Below are 22,331 nucleotides of genomic sequence, written 5' to 3'. Positions count from 1 at the left end.
CTTCCCAGTACTGAAGCTGTTTCACCTCCCTGACACCCCTCAGGGTCTCCACTGACCCGGCGTTGAGACAGAGGTAATTCTTGCCTGCTCATCTGGGTCCGACTAACAGCTTTGAGAGCTGGACTATGTGCTTGCGCTGCGTGTCCTGTGCTACGCCTAATAATTGAGGAAGAGGTATGCATGTTGGATAACAACACTGCTCCGTTGACCAGGCAACTAATTTATCCACAGTCAGATGTGACATTTAGAAATAGAAAGGTGGAAGTGCCTGCGGGTAAGGGTTTAAACAAATCAGTAGGACATGCCCCCTGGTCACCTATTTAGCGTTCTTCCCTACCGAGTATAATTGTAAACTATGTATAAGTGGCAGACTCTTTTACCTCAATGCTACTGCCCTTGATGTGCATATTTTATATTTGATGCGAGCAAAGTCCTTGCTGTACCTTCTGTGTATAAGGGATGCTTGCACTATGCATACGTTTCTTCTCTAGTTGCGCGCACGGGAAAGCTGGCAAGGCTGGTACAGTACATGTTCTGTCTGTGAGGGAATCTTGCACTGCAGGTAAACCTCATGCGCCCATTTGAAAAAGGCACAGCTTTGGATTGCTACCACATCTCACACGTGGATTCAGATTTAAAGGGGCAGAATGCTATCATTTATTATGACTGCCACTCCCATCACCGAAAGGGCTCTTCTGAGTGGTGATCTAACATGTGAATAACTGTTACAACACATAAGGGCTGATACTCTCGCCTACTCTACTTATACTGCTCTTTGACTGTGATCCAAAATATGAAAGACACTCGAGAAAAGGCAACTGGTGAAGGGAGGCTGACACATCCAACAAATAAACAGCTGAAGAGGGATGACCCAAAGCTGCTCTACGTATATTATACATGATTTATAAAAGCCCTATCTGCTACATCTGTAGTGCTTTAAATGGCCCGGTACTGTCCGGTACGGAGTACCAGCACTTTTTAATTTTTAGAGGGAGAGTACGGGCACTTCTGAAGAGAAATGCTATACTTTTACTTGGAGAGTACCGGCACTTCTCAGAAACAAGCAGGTACTCTGGTACAGAGTACCTGCACTTCTATTTTTCCATTTCAAGCACTGTACATCTGTCTCTATCCCACACCGAAAATGGCCTAAGAGCCTGCATGCTAGCACTTCAAGGTAAGCAGGGTTCTGAGTTTTGTCTTTGCCAGGAAGAAAGGAGAACCCGTGGTGTGGCAGTAACATCGAACAATACATAAGGACTTTGGTCAGGGATTGCATGGGCGTGCGCAGAAGCCTGATATTGCATTTTGCTTTTTAAACCTTTTTCTACAAAGGTTTTTCTCCTTATTGTTAGGGAACATTAACATACTGTTTCACGGTGACACACTCATGTTAGAGAAATGTATAATACAAACACCTTAATTTAGATGCAAAACCAATTCTGCAGTTTTTGTGTGTATGTAGTCCTTCTATGTGTTGACTAAAATACAATATTAATATTAAAAACAACTCTCTAATATCTATACACCAGTCCCTACGACGGACCGAAACTGCACAATGGCCCAACAATAAATGCACCCGTTAATATGCGGTTAGTGTTGAGCTATATGAAAATTACTAAAACTCTGTCATTCATTCCCAAGAGAAACAATAATGTTAGGATGAGAAATGTAGATAAAACCCACTCGTATAAAATAAATACATTTTTCAAATGGGTATTGACTTACTGTTTGTGTTGTTATTTCTAGCGTCTGAATTCTGGTCGTTCAGCACCCAGTCACCTATTTTAAAAGACAGGTTGTGTCAAAGAATGCAGTAAACAAGTTTTATCAAATCTTTTAAATTATTTTTGCATGTGCATTCTTTGAGAAAGGACCTCGGATGTGAGATGCATCACTTGTTCATTAGAAATGTACAGGGAAAAATACTTAGTCATACCACAATTTGCAATTTAGGGACAGCGCAAAACATACACAATGCTGGTTTTCAAAAAGGAAAGGCACTGCAAACCCTGACAGGAAGTGAAGGTATATTTCACTATACAGATTTATTCACATCTGAATAATAGCTTTATTGCAGTTCTCACAAGTATTTGAATTGTGCTACTGGTCTTGCCTGCACTCCAGTTGTTTGTCAAAATATACTTTTCATGTGGGAAAATATATGTGTTTCTGGCAATTAAGGAATTTATTTCAGCTACGGGAGGACTAATAGAAACATAAAACATGTGTCCAAAAGCCATGTGTTGAATCTATTGTTTAGTATAACAAGTGTCTGCACAATATTTTGCTTGTTAACAGAACTGTGGAGTAGCAGAATTCTGCAGCGGAAAGTCAGAACTGGCATGCTTCTGAATGACTTCAACTTGTTTATATAAAATCTAACTCAAAATCAAACTCTTTTATTCCCAGGATGTAAACTAGAATTAATCAGTGAAATCAAGCAGGGGTTTCTAACTACTTATCAAATATCACATCCAAGAAATACAAAAGGATGATTTTCAAATAATATACAAACATATCAACATTTTTATATAAATTGAGTTTAAAGCCATAAATGTTAACTATTTTAATATTTACATTTAATATAATGTAAATTAAATACATTCCACTAATATTTAATACTATATATAAATATACAATAAGATAAACAAAACACACAAACAGATATATGCATATATATATGCGTTTACAAAACCATATATGTATCTATATCATGTATATATTGTACATTATTAATACAATTATTTATTTTACATTCAATTAATTTTTGTAATATTTAACATTTATTACTGCGAATATAATATATATATATATATATATAACGATATAATGCATACACAATAAAACAATAAAAAATATAAACACTTCAATAACAAAAGTATATTAATAAATTTAGACAATAATTTAAATATTACAAATGTAAAACCCCGAAAAACACATTTATTAAAAATACTATGTAAAGTAGGGAAAGCACTGGACCTCAGGGGGATTAAACCTCCTATTCCCACTCCAGTATTTACAACAGTAGGGAAAGCATTGGACTTCGGAGGGATTAAATTGACTATTTCCACTCCAATCTGTACAACAGTAAGGAATGTGTTGGACATCGGAGGGGTAAGATCTACTATTCCTTCTCTTCTCTGTGCTACAGTAGGGAAAGCGCTGGACTTCAGAAGAATTAAATGTACTATTCCCACTCCAGTTTGTGCAAAAGTTGGGAAAGTGTGGCTTTCGGAGGGGTTACATTTACTATTACCACTCCAGTCTGTGCAACAGTAGGAAAAGTGTTGGACTTTGAAGAAATAGAATTTACTATTCCACCTCCAGTCTGTGCAACAGTAGGTAAAGCGTTGGACTTAGGCGAGGAGAAAATGTACCATTCCCACTCAAGTCTATGAACAGTAGGGAACGCGTTGGGGAGTCAGAGGGCTAACATTTACTATTCTCACTCCAGTGTGTGCTACAGTAGGGAAAGCATTAGGCTTGGAAGTATTAAATTACCTATACACACTGCACTCTGTGTAACAGTAGGGTAGGTGTTCGACTTCAGAAGCATTACATTTACTATTCCCACTCCAGTTCATGCAACAGTAGGGAAAGTGTTGGACTTCAGAGGGGTTATATTTTACTATTCCTACAGCAACAGTAGGGAAAGTCCTTCCCTTCAAACACTTTACATTTTTGAATAACCCTAAAAATATATATTACAAAAAAGTATATATTAATAACAATATTAATGTAAATAAAAATAATAATACATTTTTCAAAAACGATGAAACAATGTACATGATTACTAAGCAATTTAATAATTAATAGTCAATTAAAAATTATTATGTAATTACTTAATTAACTTCCCACCTTATACCACTACAAACCCATCAGCCCACACCTAAAACATTTAAAATAAATATAATACAATTTACATAATTAACAATCAATTAAATAATTAACATTTCAGAAATTAATTATTACATAATAAACTTCCCACCCTATGCCCCTACAAACCCAGCAGCCCACAACTAAAATATAACTAACAACAATATTCTAAACAACGATATTACTTACTGAAAAAATGCTATTCTTGACAACGATATTTCTACATCACAATATTTTTGGGGAGATATTTCAGTCCCCCGATATTAGAAACTCAATATTGTGTCCATATACTGTTCTCCTTGATGCCGGGTCTTTTCCATGCAGTTTGGGGCTAAACTCATGTAAAATGCTAGACTTTTGTAAAGAAAGCTCCACTACTAGGCGACAGACAGACTGATGTAGACTTTGAAAGTAGATTTAATTACCATTGACTTAATAACTCTAATTAGGCTGATTTTACTTGGATCTTTCCTTCTTCCTTGTGATCAAGGGTGGACCCATCATCCATGCACCTAGGCATTCCCTTGGAGGGCTGCAGACGTTCTGGTTGCTACAAGGACTGGACAGGCAGACACCTTCAACCCTGAAAGTAGATTCAGATACAGCTGAAACCCAGTGCCCACAAATGTTCCTTTCATGTCTCAGCATGCTCATGCACAATTCAAAACACACAAGGTGATAGACGGAATGTTGCACATTGGCAAAACATTCGCCCCCAGTCACAGATCTGGGTTTAATCCATCGTCATTTTGCTCACCACCCCACCCCAGTTCAGACATGGCCATATGCAAATCAGTCTTGACCCTGTGCCTCATGGGAACAGTCCAGACCAAATTGCCAAGCCATGTAGCGTGGTGAGCAAAATAACAATGGATTAATCCCAGTCCTGTGACTGGGGGTGAATGTTTTGCCAATGTGCAATATTCCGTCCATCATCTTGTGTGTTTTGCTGTTCGCCCTATGTGGGAAGGGTATGCCCAGACGTGGGTCCCGTGCTCACTACGCCACTGGAGTCAAGCTATCCTGGCTGACGATGGCTGAGAAACAGAAACCGGTCCTAGGATGCTTGATTCCGGTCCAGGAAAGAGATGGCTTGGCAGTTCGGGCTGGACTGTTCCCATGAGGCACACGGTCAAGACTGATTTGCATATGGGCATGTCTCAACTGGGGTGGCGTGGTGAGCAAAATAACAATGGATTAAACCCAGATCTGTGACTGGGGGTGAATGTTTTGCCAATGTGCAACATTCCGTCCATCATCTTGTGAGTTTTGCTGTTCGCCATATGTGGGAAGGGTATGCCCAGACTTGGGTCCCTTGCTCACTACGCCACTGGAGTCAAGCTATCCTGGCTGATGATGGCTCCCTACAATTTAACAGTGCTAAGACTGAGGTTCTTTATTGTTCTACCGATCGGATCTCACGGACACTGCCAGAGAACTTTTGGCCAGCCTCCTTCCCCGAGCCAGTCTCGGCTGCGCCATCTGCTCGTAACTTGGGGGTGATCTTCGGCCCAAATTTACAGCTTGACATGCACGTTAATAAAACCACGTCTACGTGCATGATGCTGTTACGCATGCTGCGTAAAGTTCTGCCCCTTCTCCCCGCCCATGCCAGGCCGGAAGTAGTTCGCGGTACTATACTAAGTCGCTTAGATTATTGTAACGCGCTACTTCTGGAGGCCCCAAAAAATCTGGTGGGGGAGTTACAACGTGTGCAGAACATGGCCGCCAAGTTGGCCCTCTCACGGCCTAGGTCTAGTTCTTCTACCCTGTCTTTGAGAGAGTTACACTGGCTCCCGGTACATCTAAGAGTGCTGTACAAAGCCACGTGTCTAGTGTTCAAAGCTGTACACCATCAGGGCCCGATACCTTTGCAGAATATGTTCTCTTGGTATTCTGCCCCGCGACCTCTCCGATCCTCTTCTGCGCAGTTGTTGGTAGTCCCGAGGTTTCAGAGAGTCAGGATGGGCGGCCGCTCATTCAGTGTGGCAGCGGCCAAGCTCTGGAACTCCCTGCCTCTCTCTCTGAGAAGCCACAGCAACTATCTTCCGTTCCGTGTGTGTTTTGCCATGCACGATTCAAAGCAACTAGGGCGTGTTGGTGTGACATACCTCAATAACATATGTGCTCAAAGCACACACACTCTCTGAAACGCAGTATTTATAACTTGCTCCAAGTGCTGAGATGTAGCCCTAGCTGCCAACAGCAACCTGGGGAAAGGACAGGAATCATGAGGTGACAGTAGGACCATGTGATTGACATTTAATTGTCACAATAGTGTCAGCAACTCTCTAAGACGGGCAAGTGTTCAGTAGGGTGCAGGTAAGAAAGGAGTGAAAAGGAAGGAGGGTGTATGATGCTTACAAAGACCCTTACCACATTGGGACATGCAGAGACTGACTTAGATGACTTAGTAAAACTGCTTTACATACAGGACCCAAATGTGGAAATTAGCATACTTTTAACAATATGCTAGAGACTATTACTGATCAGGCAGGTCGCTTCCCTCGCCTCCGCAACAGCTCCACCTGGTGTGAGCGCCACCCCCAGCTTGCTACTGCTGCCGGTGGCGAGTTCGAGGCTCGCTCGCTGCACTTAGGTTTGTATTGTCCTGTGTTTTGCCACATGTATTTTTTCCTTTATTCCCCTGTGATTACCACGCCATTTAGATTGTTTTTGTCCTTAGTTTTGCCTGTATTTTCTCCGCCCCCTGTGATTCTGTGCCCCGTTGCCCTCTGTCTTCCCCCGCCGCTCCTCATCCGTTTTTTCCCACTGCTGCGTCCCCGCCCCCGCTCCCCATTTGCCACCCGCTCCCGCCTCCCTCCCACCTCCCCATATATGCCGGCAGATGGCACGCCTAAGGCAAGCCCGTCTGCGCCCGTCCACGCCTGGAACGTGCCCAGTGCCAGACTCCCTGGCCCCCACGAACGGCACGACTCCTGTCTTCGCTACGATGCCTGCACCCTCCACGCACTCAACAGCGGATGCCCACACACCTGCTTCCTGGCCGCCTGAAGCGTACCCAAGGACCCTTCTCCTGCCGGAACTGCAGCTTCACCAGCATCCGACCCGCCAACCCAACCACCAGGAAAGAACCCAACTACCTTAGATGCATTCTTCTCAACACCCGCTCTGCCCGCAAACACGCTGTGGAACTCTGGGACCTACTTGACTCAACGTCTCCAGACATCGCCTTCCTGACGGAAACCTGGCTGAACCCCTCCTCGGCTCCTGACATCGCTATAGCCATCCCGGACGGCTACAAGATCACCTGCAGGGACCGCACCAACGGAGTAGGAGGAGGAATCGCCATCGTTCACAAGAACACACTCAGAGTCTCGACCAACACCAACGACACCCTCAGCACCACCGAACAACTGCACTTCCAGATCCACACCGATCCCAACACCACCCTCAGAGGAACCCTCATATACAGACCCCCCGGACCCCGACCACAGTTCAGCGACTCCATCGCAACTTTGTCAGCACACACGCCCTCGCCTCCCCGGACTACATCCTCCTCAGGGATCTGAACTTCCACCTCGAGAACAACAACGACAGCAACTCCACCACCTTGATCGCCAACCTCGGACTCAGACAACTCGTCACAACACCCACCCACTCCGCCGGCCACACACTTGACCCCATCTTCTCTGCAAGCTCCCATGTCTCCTTCAACCACAACACCAAACTCCACTGGACTGACCATCACTGCATCCACTTCACCTTCCGGCAACCCACCACGCACAACCGCACCCTACAGATCCCCCACCGCTGCTGGAGAAAAGTCACCGAAGACCAGCTAACTACCACCCTCGCCCGGAGCCCACCTGCTGACCCTACCGACCGGACACCGCGCCCGCAACCTCAGACAGTGGATAGACGACTGCACCAACACCGTCGCCAGATCAAGAAACCATCCAACAGTCACACCAACAAGAAAGGCAGCTGGTTCACTGAAGACCTCCAGGCCTCCAAACAATCCTTCCGAAAGCTAGAGAAGAAATAGCACAGTGAATGGACACCAACAGCTACGCAGTCCACAAAAACGCCACCCGCAGACACCATCGCCTTATCAGAACCGCAAAAAGGACCTCCTTCAAAGACCGCCTAGACAGCAACTCACACAACAGCAAAGATCTCTTCAGTAACGTGAAGGAACTCTCCAACACCAACGACATCCCACCCTCGCAGGACCTGTGCAACTTCCTTGCCACCTTCTTCCATCGCAGGATTGCAGACATCCACGACAGCTTCAACGCCACAACCGTCCTGACAACCGCTGAGACCTCCACCCCCACGGCCACCACCCGCACTGACCGCCTGCTCGCCTGGACCAACATAAACGACGACGACACCATCAAAATCAAGAACACCATCCACTCCGGATCTCCGTCAGACCCAAGCCCACACCACATTTTCAACAAAGCCAGTACCACCATCGCACCCCATCTCCGGAAAGTCATCAACATCTCCTTCGAGACAGCGACCTTCCCGGAGAGCTGGAAGCACGCCGAGATCAATGCCCCACTCAAAAACCCCAAGGAGGACCCCAAGGACCTCAAGAACTTCCGGCCATATCCCTGCTTCCGTTCCCGGCAAAGGTCATCAAGAAGACCGTCAACAAACAACTGACCCGCTACCTCGAGAAGAACAGCATCCTGGACCCGTCCCAGTCCAGATTCTACAGCAACCATAGCACCAAAACTTCCCTCATCGCCACCACCGATGACATCTGGGCACTGATGGACAACGGAGAAACCGCAGCCCTCATCCTCCTGGACCTGTCTGCCGCCTTCGACACGGTCTGGCACCACACCCTACATACACGCCTCCATGACGCTGGGATTCAAGAGAAGGCCCTGGACTGGACCAACTCCTTCCTCTCCGGCAGAACTCAAAGCGTCTGCCTCTCCCTTTCCGCTCCGAAGCCACCAAGATCATTTGCGGCGTACCCCAGGGTTCATCACTCAGCCCAACACTGTTTAACATCTACATGGCACGGCTCCCCCCACGTCGCCCGGCTGCACGACCTCAACATCATCCCCCACTTCATATAGACCTATTGCGCTCCTTACCATGGAAACTATATTATATACTAAAGTACTGGTCACCTGTTGGGGACCACACTACCTGACACACATTCACTTTGATCAAGCTGGCTTTATAAAGCTTTGCAAGCTTTTTAGCATATTAATTGAAAAAATGCAACATAAACGCTTTGGACCAAACAAAATAAATTGCCTGGGAGGGATGTGTATAATAATTACCAATACAAATACTCAGTAGTTAAAGTCTAAGGGGCTGTGAAGAAAGTGCCTGGGCAGGACCCAAATGCCCAAATGTATGAAGCACCACTGGATCTTAGCCTGCTTGGTAAAGTACTGGCTTCCGCATATGTAAGATCTTTAAACCTAAAAGCTTTTTAAGAGAGGCATGCGGGGGGCATGGCTAGCAGCCGGAGGGAATGGTCTAAAGCGACTCCCGGCCATCGCCTGACTATCCGCCCAACAGATCCGCTTCTACGACTAGGGACTCCCTTGTAATTGGGAGGCCCCCGTCCACAACCGATTGTGCACGCCTTGTGTGAGTGCTGGCCTGATCGGTGACACCGTGCCGGAGATCGAGCCCTTTGGAGTGGGGTCCCCCGGGGCTCGCAGGATGGCGGCTGCGCTGGGGCTGCGGCCTGAATGCTGATTGGCTTCGGCGGCTTGGGGTGAGACCGAACCTGCTAGTGCCTTTATTGCCCCACCGCTTCTTATCGGACCCTTACCGAGACCTTCCGCGGCTGCCGGAGCTCTCCCCCCCGCTGCCGCAGAGCCGGTGGGTGATTGCGGACGAAGTCGGAGGTCACTGCCGGCCCGCCGGGGCGTCATTCACGCGACGTCCCGGCTTAGGGGCCTACGGCCACCGGGGCTCTGGTGCGGACTCCATTGGCCTGGCTGAGAGTGACGGACCTTCCGACGGCTCCCCTTACAACGTCGGCTAACTGGGGGCGGACCATTGCCTATCTGCCTGGCTGGGGCACTGGATGTCGGGCTTTCTTGGATCGGCCCAGCTACAGATACCGCGTTAGAGGCTCGAACCGGGCGAGGGCCCGGAGGACCCCTTCGCCTCTATTGGAGTTCGGACTATTTAAGGCAGTGGCGAGTGACTCGCAGAGGACCCTTACTCCGGGCCGACATCAGCGCCACGGCTCAACCTTTGGGCCCTGCCGTATTGTGGACCCAGCGCGCGACCGCCCCACTCTGGGCCCTGGTGGAGGCCGGCTCCGCCCGGCTGTCCCGGAGACCTCTAGCCGCACAACAGCGAGGTGGTAGTTGGTCGCTCTTCATCCCTGGTGGCGCTTGGACCCCCCCCCCCCGCCCGGCGCCTATCTCTTCGTGGCAGTGACCCCCTGGTGACGCTCCATAGGCGGCGACTACATCAGGTAGCTTTGGGCCTATCTGCGGATTCAAGCGCCTTGGAGGTTGATTGGTCTTTTCCGTGGGTGCTCTGCTTGGACGTTGGAGGGCCCTAAGGTGGGGTGACTGCTTAGCCTCAGGTGAGACAGCCGGGCGCGTGGTGGACGATTGGATCAGATATTATCTACGGCCCCACAGGATCGCGGCCGCCCGGGCGGTTCTGTGATGGCGTCCAGCAAGGGAGGGAGGCCCTCGACCCAGAGGCAAATAAATAAGAATTCCTGGGGCTCCAGAGGTGACAATAAGGACGCGCCCCCCACCCCCGGTGACCCCAAAAAATGTGTCCCCCTCGCAGGGAACGAAGATGCTTACTTTAGAAGACGTCATGGAGGCGATTGCTGGAGTCCGCTCCTCACTGGAAACTCAAATTGACTCTGTTAATATTGAGGTGACCCTCTTGCAAGCTGACCTGCGCAAAATGGACACTAAGGTCAAGGATGTTGAGGTTAAAACGGCGGCACTCATCGACGACATCTCTACGCTTCAACAACAAGTGGCCCAGCTTCAGAAACAACAGAAACAAATGGGTGACCTGCTGGACAACTATGAAGGGAGGGCGCGACTGAACAATGTTTGAATTTTGGGAGTTCTGGAGAGAATAGAGGAGCCAGCGGCAGACCTATTTGTGGAAGAATTGGTCACGAAGCATCTCAAACCCAAGCAACTGTTGAGCTATTTTTCCATTGATCGGGCGCACAGGGTTCCAGGTGGTAAACCGAGGCCAGGGCCCCCCCCCCCCGCCCCATCATTGCGAGGGTCTTCAACTTTCGAGATCGGGACGCTATCCTCCAGGCAGCCAGATCTGGGCCGCCGCTTCTCCTAGAAAACACTTGTATCTCGATATTCCCGGACTTCACAGTGAAGGTGCAGGCGAGACGGCGCAGCTTTCTTGAGGTCAAGAAGGCCTTACGGGGTCAAGGCGTTAAATACTCTATGCTTTTCCCTGCAAAACTCAGTGTAGAGATGGATGGTAAAGCCTGGTTCTTCCTGTCGCGGGAAGAAGTGTGGGACTGGTTGGAGGGATGGCACCGAGCTGGAAAATCTCTGCGGGACCGGGCGGAATCAGATGAACATCCAAGAGAGGACCACTTGCCTGTCAGCCAAGACCTATTTATCAGTCCGGATAATGAGGAGGAGTGACGAATCCTGGTCAAGAGGGGACTATTTTGAGATAGCTGTTGGATATTGCTCTATCAGTCCTTTTTGTTTTGTACTATTTGTGGGGGTGGAAAGCTTCTACGTTCCATGGACTTCTGCTCCTGGGGAGTGCCTTATCCGGCCCGCACCAGCTGACTTACAAGTAACTTTTCTAATTTGTGGATGTTGCACGTGGTCTATTTGTAGTTTTACACATGTATACCATTTACACCGCTTTTAGTGTCGGGCGAGTGGCGTTAACGGCCCACCAGGTACCCCGATCATGGATGGGAGGGCGACAGGCACTCTGCCTAGTTGGGGGGTGGATAGTTCTGAATCCACGGGCAGGGAAGCAGGGTGGGGGGAGTGGGGTTGGGGTGGGGTGGGGGGCATGGGAAAGTTTTGTTGTTGTATTGCTACTTTTTTGTGTTTTCAGCGGAGTCGTGATGTTCTGCCCATTCATGGTTCCTTATTGACAGATTGGCCTCCTCGGTTGGCCTCTGACTCCCCTGGGGTCGGAGATCCTCCTAGTCCTACGCCCGAGGTGTCCTAAGGTTCCGCCATCGTAGGCGGCCCCCCTCTAGCCATCCTTCCTATCCGCTCCACCAACTCCGCCGGCATGCCACAACTTTTCTCTAGAAGCCTTACCATCTTATCCTGGAATGTCAATGGTTTGGGTCACAAAATAAAGAGGAGCGTGGTCCTCCAGTTTCTCCGACGCCACTCCCCCAACATCGTCTTACTACAAGAAACGCACCTGGTGGGCAACACCTGTCAGGCGCTCCAAAGAGGAGGGTACAAATTATCAGTCCACGCGGGGTTCTCTTCTGGATTCCGCGGCGCCGGGATTCTGGTCAAAAAGACTCTTGCACTTACCCACACTCGGACTTGGGCTGACCCCCTGGGCCGTTTTGCGTTGGTTGAGGCCGCCTGGGAAGGGCGCCCCCTAAATATTTTCTCAGCATATCTTCCACCGACGTTGGTCAGAGACTCCCTTAGGGAGCTAGGTGCTCAATTGTTAGGCCTTTCCCTGGGTACACTCCTGATAGGAGGTGATTTTAATGTAACGATGTGTGATGACTTAGACCGCAGACCCAAGCGGGGTTCTCATCGTCATAGCTCGGACTTGGCAGACTTTGCGCACGCCATGGGGCTGGAAGACATATGGCGCCTTCATTATCCGGACACACCGTACTTCACACACTACTCTAATGCACACAACAGCATGTCTCGAATCAATTATTTATTTTGCCCCATCGCGGACGTCGGGTACTTTGTTCGCCCGAGGGGCCTTCCTCGTGGCATCTCCGATCACTCACCACTTAGTGTGGACCTCACCTATAATCGCCAGGTCGCGCGGGCCCGATTATCATTAGTCCCTGGCTAATGCAGATCCCAGATATCAGAGAAGCGTTGCAAGAACGCACCGAACTCTATTTCGCTGAAAACGTTGGGTCTGTGGAATCGGCGGTCACACTCTGGGAGGCTTACTTGGCGGTGATAAAGGGAGAGGCACTGGCCCTTAAGATGGGATACCTGCGGAAGCATGACAAGCAGATCTTCCAGGCTGACTCTGACCTCATAAACCTTGAGGCGTCCCACAACGCGAATCCGTCGGATGCTACTGCTACTAAGCTCCGTGCCCAGCAACTGGCCTATAAAGCCTTGTCGCAGGAGAAGGCGCAAGCGTGGCTACTTCATACGCGCCATCGGGTATACGAGTTCGGAGACAGTGCGGGGAAGATGCTTGCCTGGCTGGAGCGTCGTGACCAGGGGTCCAGGTGGGTGTCGTCCTTAATCAAGCCGGATGGCTCCACAGTAGTTGACCCACAGGACATCCCGGAGGCCTTCGCCGACCACTTGGAACGTGTCTATACAGCTGGCGATGGCTACACGTCTGACGAGTCCAGACAACTTCTGGACGAGATGCGCCTTCCAACTGTATCGGATACGGATAGGGTGGCCTTAGACGCCGACATCATGGCGGAGAAGCTGACTACGGCATTGTTTGCCGTTAACTCCGGCAAGGCTATCGGCCCTGACGGGGTTCCTGTCGAATTTCTGAAGGGCATGGTCCCTGACCTTATCCCTCATTTCCAGAATATGTTCACAAAAAGCCGAGAGGTCGGGGTCCTTCCGCTCGCTCAAAGGGTGGCCTCCATAGTGGTCCTACTTAAGCCCACTAAACCACCCACTGACTTTAGCTCTTACCGACCTATTTCCTTGATTAGTGCGGAGGCTAAGGTCCTCGCTAAGCTCTTAGCACATCGCCTTCTCCTAGTGCTCCCCTCCCTGATACACGATGACCAGTCCGGTTTTCTTGCGGGTCGCAACACAGCATTAAATCTTCGAAGGGTACATAATGTATTGAGTCGCCGCTCTACTCTGCAACAAGACGCGGCTATTTTGTCCCTCGATGCCACAATGGCGTTCGACTCGATCGAATGGCCCTATCTGTTCGAGGTTCTCCGCCGCTTTGGCTTCGGGCCTCAATTCATTAGTTGGGTGCGACTTCTTTATACGGACCTTTGGGGGTCAAGTCCGAGTTAACAATCACACATCTCAGAGATTTCAACTTCATCGAGGTACCAGGCAGGGCTGCCCCCTGTCCCCACTGTTGTTTGCCCTTACTCTAGAACCCCTGGCTCACTGGGTCCGCACAGATGTTTCTATCAGAGGCCTGCACTGGAATGAGGACGTCGCAGATAAAATCTCCCTCTATGCGGACGACATTCTAATATACGTGTCATCTCCCCGATCCTCTATCAATAGTCTATTCCATTTTCTTTCCAATTTTGGGAAGTATTCAGGATACTCTATAAACTGGACTAAATCGGTGCTGTATATGTTACATGGCCCCCCGCCCCGCCTCCCCAGAGGGTTTTCCATTGCAATCGCCACGGAGGGTTTTATGTATCTAGGTATTTTTATTACACCCGATTCCAAGGTGTTTTACGATCGGAACTTGTTGGGCCCCCTGCGTAGACTCCGCAGTGATGTTGCCCACTGGCACTCACTTCCACTGTCACTCCCGGGCAGGGAGGCATTGTTTAAGAAGTTGGCGCTCCCGCGTTTCTTGTATGTCCTGCAGAATTGCCCTTTTTTGATTTCAGATTCATATTTCCGGACAGTGGAGAGCGAACTCCGACTTTTGTTATGGAACAGGGGTGCCGCTCGGATTGCCCTCTGTAAACTCTTTCAGGGGTGGTATGATGGGGGCATTGACCTGCCTAACCTCCGACTCTATTATTGGGCCTCGCAGTTGATGACTGTAAACCATTGGATACACGGCTCGCCCTTGAACCCGGCCTTCCTCCTGGACAGATGCCAGACGGGTCGAGAGGGATACCTGGGGGCTCTCTACAGTAAACCTGCTAGAGCTAGATATGTGGGACCGATGGCACACACAGTAGCTATTTAGCACAGGGCTAATAGATGTTTGGGGTGGTCGGACAGGCTCACCATGGCAACGCCTCTGTGGTCTACGCAAAGTCTGGGCTCCCACTGTTTCTTTCGGGGCTTTGATAGATGGGACACGATTGGGATTTCAGAGCTGGGGGACCTTGTTCGTAAGGGAAAACTGCTGACCTTTAGTGATCTTCAGACTAAATATGCCCTTGCACCCACTGAATTCTTCCGTTATTTGCAAATTAAACACGCTATTCTTGCAGCCGTCCCTGATCTTGCCACCTTGCCGGTGATTTCTCCTCTGGACGACAGACTACTGTCGGAACCTCTCCCCGAGAAGGCCATCTCCCTCACCTATCGCAAATTGTGTATTAACCTCCCTGACCCCTTCCAATCTCTGCGGACTAAATGGGAGGCTGATTTGGGTCCCTTAGATGAGGAAGACTGGCGCTCGGCCTTAATGTCCCCGAGAGAATCGGCTATCTGCCATAGGTTTAGGTTGATCCAATTGAAAGTGTTGCATAGAGCGTATATGTCTGCCCTTACCCTGGCCAGAATTGGGAGGCGCCCGGATGCCTTGTGTCTGCACGGTTGTGGCCTCCCTGGTACCTTCTACCACATCTTATGGGATTGCCCGGTGGTGCAACAGTTTTGGGGCGGGGCACTTTGGAAAATGAGTAGCTCCCTGGGTAAGCCACGCTCGCCAACGCCCAAGGAATGTGTCCTTAATGTCTGGGGGGCCAACGACCTGACTGCTCAGGAGCTCCAGTGGGCGGCATTAGGTTTTCGGCTGATTAAGCGTTCTATAGCAATGAAGTGGGGATCGCCAGACAGGCTATTGCTGGTGGGCTGGGTGGCTGAAATGGATCGTTGTATGATCGCGGAAAAGACAGTTTACAAGATTCGAGGATGCCCAAAGTCGTGGGACAAGAAAATTTATTTTAAAAAAAATTAAAACAAATTGAAAGAGAGGCATGCTTATTGAGTTTCATGATTGTACATATTCACAGCCCCTTAGTCTTGAGTAAACTACGCAGAGGCTTCTTGCACTGTTTAGCCATGTGTAATAAGCTATCTGGCTCTCGACTTGCCTGCACCTCCCTTAAGCTTTGACTCTACCAAAAGCAGGGAAACCCTCTTCACATGTTCGTATATGGATGGAGCAGCCCTACTTCATAATTGCTATTCTTACTTCAGGTCTAGGAAATATCAAGAGGCCAGTCTGCCTTCCTGCAGTATCTCTGACTCCTCCTTTTCCCACTTTGTCTTAAAAAGCAGTCAGTGAGGTTGCCTTCCCCATTCCAACCTATGATAAAGTAGGAATAGGAGTCGTCAATGAAGATGTCTCCACCACTACCCTCCTCTGGGCCATAACTGTGTGGCACCCAGGTCTGGCGTGGATGCCTTCACTCCAGGCCACTCTAATGAGCCCCGTTTCACTCCCTGCACCGGCTGGCCTGACCCACCATATGACGCTGCTCAAGGATGTGGTCTAACGGCTTTGACGGTCGACCTCAAATCTTGGGAACTGGGTTCGAGTCTCGGCAACGACGCTCAACATCCTGTGATTCTGGGCAAATCACTTAATCTCCCTGTGCCTAATGAATATGTCCTTTTATAACTCAACTGGTGCTCATGTAAAGGCCTTGGGCCAAGTTTGCGCTATTTAAAAGTTTGAAAAAAGAAAACTCTCCTAAACTAAACTAAAGAGCTGCAGTCAGCATCTGTTCCACTTTTGTGCCTTGTAGAGGGGTAGTTCCAGTGGACAGGCTCCCCGGGACCAGGAAGCCCATTTATGTGATTAGCCAAAAGCCTGAATGACCCTCTGGAAACCAAGGTATGAGGTAATAAATTGCTCTTAAGTCAGAACTAAACATATCGGGTTTCACAGAAAAAGAAATTCCTCATCAGAGCAGCAGTCCACAGCCTGTCAGTCTCCTATCCTCTGGAAAATGAAGACCATTCACATGGGTCAGTGTCACTAGAACGAGAGGGAGATGGTGAGTGGTTTTGTTGGAGACTACCTGAAATGTATGCAGGGAGGCTACTGCAAGAATACATAACACAATTGTCTAGGTGGGGACATGAATGCAGACAGAAGGGAAAATGCAGCATTGGCCATGCTGTGAGATATGTGTTCTTAAAAAAGGCTGCCTAGTGCCTGTCCCACTAAAGCTTTATCTGGAAGAGAGAGAAGTGAAAGAAAGAGGGTCGACTGAATTAAAAGTAGACATAAATCACATAAGAATGCAACAGAGAAATAGATTCAGGTGAAGGAGGATGGTGTGCTGGAGATTGTGTGAGCAAGAATGTGTTTGAGTTTGTAAATGTGTGCAAGTTTAAGCATATCTTTGAGTGTATGTATTTGGTCAGGGAACAGGTGGGTTGTTTGTGTCTCGCAAAGCCTTACCATTCATGAACACAAAAAACTGGGTGGATTTGAAACAAGAGCTTAACTTGTCTCTACCTTCCTTTTGGAAGAGGACTGCAAATCTATACATGCTAACAAACATTTTTAAATGTTTAATCGTTTTCAGTTTAGTAAAAATGGCAGGAAATAAAACTAAAATGTCATATAGCGTAAAAAAAAGAGGAAAATGAGAGCATTTACATTTTTATGCTGCCCAGTAATAAGGGTACTAGCAGGTCTTGATTTGAAAATACGCTTTCTGTCACATCAATATATTTGACTCTGGGCTTTGACAGAGCATATTGAACAGGAAGTTTGTTGTGACATGCACAGCCAATTTTGCTGGAAATCTTTCTGCAGTACCCTCAGCACCCCACCTTATTTATCATAATTTCCAATGAAAGAATGTCAGCAAACAAAACAAATTGATAGTGATTTCCAATGGGGTCACAAAATGCGAGGCTCATGAATAATAATGAGACACTCGCAATTTGCAACCCCATTAGGAATGGCTGGCCCTCCCAGGGATGGTGGACTGCTGGGTTCAGCAGACCTCCATGTCTGGGACTGATTTTCAATAAAGCAGTTTTTTTTTTAAATGCAGCCCGTTTTGGAGCCAGTCACAAATATTTTTGGAGCCAGTCACAAAGGGGAAGGGGTCCCCTGGGGACCCCTTCCCATTTGCAACTCCACACCCTCTTGAAGAGGGCAGTAAATTGCAAGTGTTTTGCGATAATTACGGTTGCAAAACATTCTTACATAGGGTAGAGGCTCGCTATTAGGAAGGGACACCCTTGGAATGCCCATTCCTAATAGCAACTTGTAATTTCTAATTAGTGAGTCGCAAATAAATTGCGACTCACCAATTAGGAATTGGCCCTGTAACATTCTGCATGCGCAAATGGGTCGCAACCCGTTTGCGCATGAAATTTAGGGTCGGACATCTGGCCCCATGAGTCTATGATTGGCAGGGATAATTTTCAACACTAATAAAAATCAACGATGGTGGAGGAAAGGATGAGTTCTTCAGTGACTCCACAGAAAACTGGTTGCTGCTTACATTTGTAGTTGCCCATATTTAAAGGTTGTTATAAGTCGAAAGGAGAGGACAACTACTGATGCGGAGGGTCTGCAAATTCTATGTTTGCAGATAAGAGATTGATTAGGCTTTGTCAATTGATTGTGATGAAGGTTTCTGAGAAGTATATAATGACCAGGAAAGGGGACACCATGGTTTGTCATAAGAACAACATCCAAACTCGGATGGTTTAACCTTTGTCCTGCAGCATGTTCTAAAGTCAGGCTGGTAATTGTGTAAATGTGATTAAAGGTGAATTCTTTTAGAAGTTAGATGAAGACTACTTTCTCAATTAGCATTCAGAAGACTGGCAAGTGTGTGATAAGTCAGCAGCTGACAAGATAGTCAGGGTCCATGGTTGCCTTTTCTGGAGTCTGATGGGTTTGTCCCATTTTGAGTATTTTGGGGAAAGACAATGTGTAGGAGGCTTCTTCTACCTAGAGGAAGAATGCTTCTACGTAGAGAGACTTCAAGATGTGAAAGACAAGCTGTAATCTGTGTATGCGGTGGCTTTGAGGACTATATGGATTTTTGTGACATCTGTATCTGAGGATGGCTTTAAGGTAGTTTATTTGTGGACGTTTTGTCACATTACAATTGTCACCTTGTGGTCTGATTATGAGGCCTTGGATTCTGGTACAATTAAGTTTTCCGTATTGATAAGTCTGCAAGCTTAGAGTTAATGTTTCTCCTTAGTAATAAGGAATTACCTGTCATTCTGGTCCTGATTCCCTTGGTTATTACTAATCACTCTTTGGAATTTTTGTGTTGAAAGCACAGGACCTGCAGATTTACCTTAAGTCTTGAAGGGGCGGGGCACTCCGGTTATTGGCCCAATTGGGATTGCTGCAGCACTTGCAAGGGTCTTCCAAGTTTGGCATCTGTGGGTTGAAGGAAGACTAGCACAGTATTTGACCACCTGGAATAGGGGGGCCCTGCTCATGTTTGAGCCGTCCATGATGGTTCACTTTATTAATTTGAATAAACTCAAATTAAAACTTTGTAATTCAACTTTAATTACACATTTTATGGCAAAGCAATTTATTGAATTGAGCCGGTAAGATACAATCAGGCCTATAAAGGTATGCCCTAAATGGCTACTAGAATTAGAGGTGCTACTAGGGTTGATAAAATATTGAAAACTGTGAAGTACATAAATATTCAACTACAGCACTGCAAATGAAGACAATACTTACATGCCCTGAGTTTCGACGTCCATACTATTTCCTCTGACTCTGCTTCAACTAAAGACAGCTTAAACTCCACTGGTTCCTCAAAATAAACTTCGTAATAATTTTTGAGCTTTGTAACCGAATCATCATGGAATTCAAAGTCCTAAAAAAATGCACGCACACACATAGCAATATGTTAATAAATTTAAGCTTAAGCATTCATATATGTTAGTTTATGAAAGTATCAGTACACAACAGACTTTGTAGCCAATACTACATAGATGTGTGTGTTTGACAGAAGGTACAAGCCAAGGTCTACACAATTTAGCATTTTATGAGACTGAACATGCTGCAGAGACAAGTCACAAAGTTAGGGTTTACGTTTAACCAGAAGGATCATTTACGGTTTGGTGGGCAGTACTCCATTCCTCCAGGGCAGTGGAGGTTTGTATTCCACTGCAGTGGCAGACCACAGACTGCCATTTTTCGAGATCACTGCCTACCTATGAACTGAGGACTAACTTCTCATGCTGGTCTTCAAAATTCTTTACACCTGTTAACTATTTTATTGTTCACTTCAACTCAACCTAAGCCTGTTACTTTTGAACATTCCATTGCAAATTGCACTAATACTAACGAGATCCATGTTCGCCATATAAATGTTAACCAGGAATAGATTCAGTACCTTCAGATGAGCCATTACTATGGTGGCTCCTCTGAGGCTGGTGCTCAGTGGCAACCATGTTTCATTCCACCACTCCCCCAAACTTTTTTGTTTTTCAAAAAGAAACTCCAAAAGAAGGAGTTGTTTTTTTGAAAAACTAAAAAGCTAATATTACCCTGGAAGTTTTCTAAGGGATCATGGGGGTCATTTTTGTTTTTGTCTATTCTGCATTGTTAAGCCTTGCCTGACAGTCCTGAACAGGAGAAAGTATCTCAGAATGTGTGTCTTAAATAGGATGGTCAGTCTGAGGGACTTAGACAGATGGCTCCAAGTCCATGGGGCAATCAGTCTAAGGTTTCAATCAGTGCAGCCAGTATAGGGTCCGCCCGCAGAAACATGCCAATTCGCCCGACTAAATAGAGGCAAAAGGTTGGTGCGGCAGGCGGGGATTACACTACATTAGTGGAGGAATATCTGTACACTGAAATCTAAATAACCCTCTTTGAAACTTAATGCAAACAAGCATTTGCAATGCAATAGGTCTCGCAGCATTAAAGTTTGAGTTATTGGCATTGTGTATGACAATGAATTGCATAAAATCTTTAGCATACTTTGAATTGGTGAGCAGTTTGAGTGTGTGCAAGAGTGCTGTTGCTCACAGCTGTTATTATTCACGCAGCTCTAATTATGCACCTCACGCACGGGGCTGACGCAGTTATTATTCACAAAGCTCTGATGATGCACCTCATGCACGGGCTCACAGCTGTTATTATTCACGCAGCTCTAATGATGCACCTCACCACAGGGCTGACGCAGTTATTATGCACCTCAGCACGGGGCTGACGCAGTTATTATTCACAAAGCTCTGATGATGCACCTCAGGCACGGGGTCACAGCTGTTATTATTCACACAGCTCTGATGATGCACCTTTGGCACGGGCTCACAGCTGTTATTATTCACTCAGCTCTAATGATGCACCTTAGGCATGGGCTCACAGCTGTTATTATTCACACAGCTCTAATGATGCACCTTACGTACGGGGCTGACGCAGTTATTATTCACAAAGCTCTGATGATGCATCTCAGGCACGGGCTCACAGCTGTTATTATTCACACAGATCTGATGATGCACCTCACGAACAGGGCTGACGCAGTTATTATTCACACAGCTCTGATGATGCACCTCAGCCACAGGCTCACAGCTGTTATTATTCACACAGCTCTGATGATGCACCTCACGCATGGGCTCACAGCTGTTATTATTTACACAGCTGTGATGATGCACCTCACACACGGGGCTGATGCAGTGCCAAGGCAGTACAGCATCTTCGCTTGCTGCGCTGCGCTGCATGAACTCTTTGCAAATATACCCCTAGTTAAGTATGTTGCGAGGATTATTTACGAACATCGCCTAAGGCACCATTAATTAAGAAGCAATCGCCTGATTGCACAGCCGTTGACATGTGAACTCGCACAGCTCGCCACAACCTACCTGTCAATCAAAGACGAAGCTGCACACCAACGGTTCCCAGTGAGGCCGAATTGCACATGATGCATGTGCCCAAGGTCACAGGAGGCGTCAGATGAGAGCAGACAAGACTATAGCGACGGATCGCGCAGTCCAACCCTTTAATACGCGCGTTAACCATTATGGGATTTATTTACAAGCCCCTTGCGATGCCGGTAAGTCACTTTCTCCCATATTAAAAATGACTCACTTACTGAGCAGGGTGCCTGTAAATAAGTCCCTATCAGTGCGCTTCACACGCACTCATATTTAGCAATCCCACTTTTCGAGTACGCACTTGACGCTGCACTCCCTGAGCCCCTGCACGTCCCGTAGTTTATGAGTAGTCTGTAATACACATTGGCAATTATTGTTACAATCAACAATATAATCATTTTGCTGTAGCACACGTACAGCTGTGTGACGTAAAAAACCAAAGCTGTTTCATAAACGACCTGCAAGCAAAATAATCCAGCGAACTGGCATTTCTCTTGGAGGCAATTAGGTGTGTTAGAATTCTGGGTTTAAATTTAAACTCAACATCCCATTATGAGGATAAAAGCGTTTTCCACCAAATCACAATCTCGACTGTTAAAAAAAAAACAGCGACTT

At 47.3% G+C, this 22,331-nt stretch overlaps 1 protein-coding gene across 2 annotated transcripts in view; it reads right to left on the bottom strand.

Moving 5' to 3' along the window:
- LOC147683812 (NACHT, LRR and PYD domains-containing protein 1b allele 5-like) overlaps positions 1-22,331 on the bottom strand; it is a 213,968-nt gene that overhangs the window by 43,098 nt on the left and 148,539 nt on the right. For both annotated transcript variants that reach the window (XM_086944210.1, XM_086944209.1), the window contains 2 exons: positions 19,573-19,711; positions 1,729-1,782 (listed from right to left, as the gene is read on the bottom strand). In XM_086944210.1, the coding sequence (XP_086800336.1) occupies positions 1,729-1,782; positions 19,573-19,711 (193 nt within the window). The remainder of the gene's footprint in view (positions 1-1,728; positions 1,783-19,572; positions 19,712-22,331) is intronic.

The sequence above is a fragment of the Lissotriton vulgaris genome, chromosome 11, assembly GCF_964263255.1.
Source record: "Lissotriton vulgaris chromosome 11, aLisVul1.2, whole genome shotgun sequence".
NCBI classification, from domain to species: Eukaryota; Metazoa; Chordata; class Amphibia; order Caudata; family Salamandridae; genus Lissotriton; species Lissotriton vulgaris.
The sequence above is the reverse complement of the archived record's forward strand: the minus strand, read 5'-3'. Positions and strand labels throughout refer to the sequence as shown.